This window comes from Miscanthus floridulus, chromosome 14, assembly GCF_019320115.1.
Source record: "Miscanthus floridulus cultivar M001 chromosome 14, ASM1932011v1, whole genome shotgun sequence".
Lineage (NCBI taxonomy): Eukaryota > Viridiplantae > Streptophyta > Magnoliopsida > Poales > Poaceae > Miscanthus > Miscanthus floridulus.
The window spans coordinates 97,505,417-97,511,565 of record NC_089593.1 but is presented as its reverse complement, the minus strand read 5'-3'; the positions used below and the strand labels follow the sequence as shown (position 1 = coordinate 97,511,565).

Below are 6,149 nucleotides of genomic sequence, written 5' to 3'. Positions count from 1 at the left end.
AAAGGCTTGGGGATTAGGCGGAGCAGATAGGGTAAGGCGCTCAAGTCAAACCGTAATAGCGAGGACCGTACCCTGTGCACCTACAGGTCATACTAGATAGACACTATGCAACCTTCCAGGCATGTCAGAACCCAAATAGTGTTGTGGGTGTCGTTGTTTGCCATACCCTACCATGCCCTGCGCACCTATAGGACACTACCATCAGGGCATGCCCAGCGAACACGGTAGAGCCTACCAGACGCGTCTGGGAATAAATAGTATTATAGGCGCCGACAATCGTCTCGTACCCGATGGCTTGAGCAACAAGACTAAGTAGCACATGTACACACACTCTCTCTCTCTCTCTTTCTCTCTGACTTGTAAGGTCATCCCCTTCACCTATAAAAAGGGATGCGCTCTCTCCCAATAGGGGGACACTCTCTATCGGGCTCTAGACAACTTGAGCATTCGAACAGCTCCACAACTCTAGAACTCAATAGCTACACATAGCATATGCTCCAATACTTAGCACACATTAGAGCCCCCGTCACTCTTGGCCCTTCGGTCCAGAGTTCGACCAGGCCTCTAACACCCCCTTCTTATTCCTACTCGTTTGTAACCCCATAGCAAACTTTGAGCACCTGGGCTCGGGAATAAAGTCTCTGACTGACTAAAACTAGACGTAGGGCATGTTGCCTAAACTAGTATAAATCCTATGTCATCGAGTGCTAGGCCACATCTGATCACAATGCACAGCAAAACTACAAATATTTACTTGTTGGTCACTTTTTGCACCGACAGTTGGTGCCGTCCGTGGGGAGGACGTCATGCGTTCATGCTTTTGGTCATTGGATGGCCCATCTTTCCACCATCTTCGACATGGCGGGCTTAAGCGATACGATTCGCTTCGGCTCGCTAGAGTTTCCCATGCTCCCACCTATTGGGATGTGGGTTCCTCCCATCTTCGAGCTGCTCTAGACCTTCCTCTTTGGAAGTCTAGACTTCGTCGCCGACCAGCTCGGTGTACTCTGCCTGGACCAGCGGAGGCACTTGTCCCGGCGCCCACTACAGGAGGAGCGCCCTCTGCTGGCCTTGGGCCACTCGACTACCTCAACATTGAGACACCCGTGCTTCGCCTCAAGCCCATGCTGGGCTCAAACTCCACGATGAGTAACGTACATATTGTTCTTTATTCACTATTTAACACTTTCCGCCGACTCTCCGGAGGGGCCCCGTTGTCCTCACCACGACCACCATACGACCGGTTCCCCTATGGATTCTCATCCCCCGTGGATGCATGCTCGTAGGGGCTCCTAAGGATGCTAACGCCGCCTCCTCTCACATCCAAATTCGTGGGGATGGCGGGCTATGCTCCCGCCTCCTTTCATGACCTCATAGATGATGAGGTCGAAAGCGATGGCTCTAGCATTGGCGACGTCATGGCATCTAGCCACCCTTTGTCCTAGGAGTGCACTATGGTGGACACCCTGAGACAGACACCGGTGGTAGCAGAATCTCTACAGACTCACACCCCATCGGACCCTCATGCGAAGGCCCTCGCGCATGCACAGGAGCACGGTGAGGAGTTACGACAAAGACAACAGAGTCAGCCACCACATGCGCTGGCGTGCTCGGCGTAGCACGCTGCGCCGCATACGCATAACCCAGCGAGCGGCGCTCGGGGTCACACCCACCAGGTCTAGCGTAACATCCTAGATGGAGGGAACGATCCCCCATAGTTTGATCAGGCTGGCCAAAACATCGCTGCTGCCACGATGCTTTTGCACGGCCTTCTCGAGCCTACCGACCCCTAGGAATAGGCAATCCATCAGAACCTCCGGGCGCTGGTGGAAACTACCGCCATTCAACAGGCAGAGAGCTCTGTGTTGCGACACCGGCTCACAGCCTCTTGCCCCACCAAGGGAATGGGGCCGCACCAGTTGAATCGCTCCATTCACTCTCCACTATGGTTGCCAGGCATGGGGCAAGAGGCCACAGCTGCACCACAGCTCGACCAGGCGCCTGCTCCACACCGACCACCTATGTGCGAATGGCTCAAGCCAAACCGTGACACTCACAGCGTCATCAACAATCGGCGCCATGCCCGGCGCGATGATGACGTCCATCAACTGTTGGTGAGAGCAGGCGGCACGGGCCCTGGCCTGACCATCGAGGAATGCAGGGACACGTATCCCAAGTAGGGTAGCCGACCAAACGACTGGAGCCCTAGCCCGGATGGCCCGAGGCCACGGGCCTTTGGTCATCGCATCCAGAGAGTGTTGTTCCCATAGCGCTTCCAACCACCCACCAACATTGCCAGATACACCAAGGAAACGAACCTCGGTATATGGCTCAAAGACTTTTGGCTTGCCTGCCGAGCCGGACGAGTGGATGATGACTACTTCATCATTCAATATCTCCCCATCTGCGTGGGGGAATATGTTCGAGCATGGCTTGAATTCCTCCCGCCTGATAGCATCCGCGACTAGGCGGATCTCAAGAGGGTCTTCATCAGGAATTTCCATGGGACATATGTCTATCCTAGGAATTCTTGGGACCTCAAGGGCTACCAGCAGGAGCCCAACGAGTCCCTATGGAATTATATCTACAGGTTCTCAAAATGATGCAACTCCCTTCCTGATATCGTTGACACAGACGTCATCAGTGCGTTCCTCTCTAGGACAACCTGTGAGTCCTTGATCCACAAGCTCGACTGTTTGAAGCCCCATACCACCCGCGACCTACTCGACATCACCACTAACCACGCCTCTGGTGAGGAGGCGATCTTCAGTGGTGGTAACGACAAGGGCAAGGCCAAGTGCAAGGACCAAGGTGAGGGCCCCTTCATGCAAAGGGGCAAGAAGAACAAGAAGGATCGGTGCCGACCGGCCAACCTAGCTTTGGTCGCTACAGCCGATCGTGCAGGCAAGCAGCCCTAGTAGGGCCAGCCTGACCACTTCGACAAACTAATGGAGAGTCCGTGCACCAACCATGCCTACCTCGTCAAACACCGCTACATGGACTATGAGCTCCTCAAGCACTTTCTACGATAGGCCGGCAAGCCAAAGGAAGGGAAGGGCAAGGAGGAGGCGACCAAGAAAGGACGCACGCGGACAAGGATGATGATGGCTTCCCCGACCCCAAGGAATGCCTCATGATCATTGGGGGATCCGACGCCATCCACTCTAAGCGCCAGCACAATGTACGCTATAGAGAGGCATGTGCCACCGAGACAGCCATCCCCTCTTTCCTTAGCTGGTCGGACTCCCTAACCACTTTTGATCAGAGAGACCATCCTTCCCACATCGCTCAACCGTGTCACTACCCGCTCGTCGTCGACCCCATCGTCCGCAAGAAGTGCCTCACTAAGGTGCTGATGGATGGAGGGAGTGGCCTCAACATTCTCTACATCGACACCCTCGATGCCATGCACATCCCTCGGTCGGAGCTCCACCCAGTGAGCTCTCCCTTCCATGGTGTGATTCTAGGGACACAGGTGTACCCACTCGAACATATCGACCTGCCTGTCACATTTGGCGACTTAGCCAACTTCCGCTCAGAGGTCCTCTCCTTTGAGGTGGTGGACTTTCCAGGGTCCTACCACGCCATCTTAGGGCGGCCATGCTACACCAAGTTCATGGTGATCCCCAACTACACCTACCTCAAGTTGAAGATGCTAGGGCCGAACAGCATCATCACTATGGGTAGCACCTTTTCGCATGCCTACATGTGTGACCGCGAGCATTATGAGCTCGCCACGGCTGTCAACTCAGCCGAGCTTTCGGAGCTTAGGAATTCATCGACTCTAGTAGTCCCAGACTGCAACGAGCCGACCTCCTTGAGTGCCTTCCACCCGACTGAGGAAACCAAGGCGATGGGGATTGACCCCGCCGACCCAACCAAGATGGTGCGGGTCAAGACCAAGCTCCTAGCCAAATAGGAAAGCGAGCTCACTGACTTTCTATGCACCAATCATGATGTCTTCGCATGGAAACCTTTTGACATGCTAGGCATACCAAGGGAGGTCACCGAGTATGCATTACGCCTCGTCCTAGGCTCGAAGCCCACCAAGCAACGCTTGCGTCGCTTTGACGACGAGAGGCGTAGGGCCATAGGCGAGGAGATCACCAAACTCCTAGCAGCCAGGTTTATCAAAGAGGTATACCACTCCGACTGGCTGGCTAATCTTATTCTTGTGAAAAAGAAGACCGGGAAATGGAGAATGTGTGTTGATTCTACTGCATCAACAAGGTGTGTCCAACGAACCATTTTCCTTTGCCACGCATAGACCAGATAGTTGAGTCCACCTTAGGATGTGAAATCCTCTCCTTTCTAGATGCCTACTCAGGTTACCACCAGATCGCAATGAAAGAGTCCGACCAGCTCGCGACTTCAATCATCACCCCATATGGTTCATACTGTTACATAACCATGCCTTTTGGTCTAAAGAACACTGGTGCCACCTATCAATAGTGCATGCAGCGATGATTCATCGACCAAATCGACCCGCCCAACTAGCCTGACCAAGTCGAGCGGCTAAAACCAACAATCGCCGTCTATGTAGATGACGTAGTGGTGAAAACAGCTCAAGCTAGCGACCTAATCGCAAATTTGGTCACAACATTCACAAACCTTCGAAGGTTCAATATCAAATTGAATCTCGAAAAATATGTTTTTGGAGTTCTGAAGGGGAAGCTCCTTGGATACATCATGTCTGAGTGCAGCATCAAAGCCAACCCTAAAAAATCACAACCATCTCCAACATGGGCTCTATATGCAATGTTAATAGCGTATAGAGGCTAACCGGCTGTTTGGCCACCCTAAGACAGTTCATCTCCCAACTAGGGAAATGGGGGATGCCTCTCTATAAACTTCTCAAGAGGACAAATGCATTCGTCTGGTTAGAGGAGGCACAATAGGCTTTAGAAAGCCTCAAAGCATCACTAATATTGGCCCTAGTCCTTGTCGCTCCCGAACGGGGAGAGCCCCTCCTCCTCTACATCATGGCAAACAACCACGTTGTGAGTGCCACCCTCGTCATTGAAAGGGAGGAGCCGGCATGCCCCCTAAAAGTTCAACGGCCAGTGTACTTCATCGGTGAGGTACTCACCAACACCAAGGCTCAATGCCCCCAGGTGCAGAAGCTTCTATACGCTATGCTGATGGCAACTCGGAAGCTCCTGCACTACTTCACCGACCACGAGGTCATGGTCATCACCTCATACCCACTGGGAGACATCATCCGCAACCGTGATGCCGTGGGACGAATCTCCGAGTGGGCTCTCAAGCTCATGGGACATGACATTAGGTATATCCCTTGCACTGCTATCAAGTCTCAGGCTCTTGCCAACTTTATCGCCAAAAGGACAGAAGTCCAGCTTCTGCCCTCGGACGTCACCCACAAGTACTGGACAATGTACTTCGATGGGTCAGTTATGGCACCCAGCTCAGGGGCTGGAGTGGTTCTGATCTCCCCGGATGGGAGCAGGCTCTGCTACGTGATCCGTCTCCATTTTTCGACCTCTAACAACACCGTAGAATACGAGACCCTCATCAACGGACTACGCATCGCCATCGAGCTTGGCGCTACACGGCTGTACATCCGCGGTGACTCAAAGTTGGTCGTCGACCAAGTCATGAAGGAGTCCTCCTGCAAGAGCCCTCTCATGGCAGCATACTACCAGGAGGTGCGTAAGCTCAAAGACAAGTTCTAAGGGATCAAACTACATCATGTCCCCCGAAAGGACAATGATGCCACCGATTTCCTCGCAAAATTGGCTACCAGGCGGGCTCCGTCTCCAGATGGGGTTTTCATCAATGATCTCCATGAGCCCTTTGCCCATGTTCTAGAGGATCCGATCTAGACACACTCTGATGCCAATCTGGCACTCAAAGGCTCCGACCTCCTGACGTGCCCCAACCCCGACCAAGTGCTCGGGGGCTCAGACCTTGGTGCCTCCATGATGACATCGCCCGTCGACATCGCTGTGGTGGCACTCGATCAGGCTGACTCGAGAGCACCACTACTCACCTACCTCCTTGAGGAGGTTCTCCCATCGGAAAGGACTGAAGCACGATGAATCACTCGATGCATTAAGACGTTCGTCGCCATTGGTGATGAACTTTACAAGCGAAGTCCGTTGAGAGTACTTATGAAGTGCATCCTGACC

At 53.3% G+C, this 6,149-nt stretch overlaps 1 protein-coding gene across 1 annotated transcript; it reads left to right on the top strand.

Annotated features, from left to right (window-relative positions):
• The first annotated feature begins 4,982 nt into the window (after positions 1 to 4,982).
• On the top strand, positions 4,983 to 5,693 carry LOC136504084 (uncharacterized). Its single transcript, XM_066498957.1, has one exon. It carries the CDS (start codon positions 4,983 to 4,985, stop codon positions 5,691 to 5,693), a length of 711 nt encoding a protein of 236 aa, XP_066355054.1.
• Positions 5,694 to 6,149: the final 456 nt, after the last annotated feature.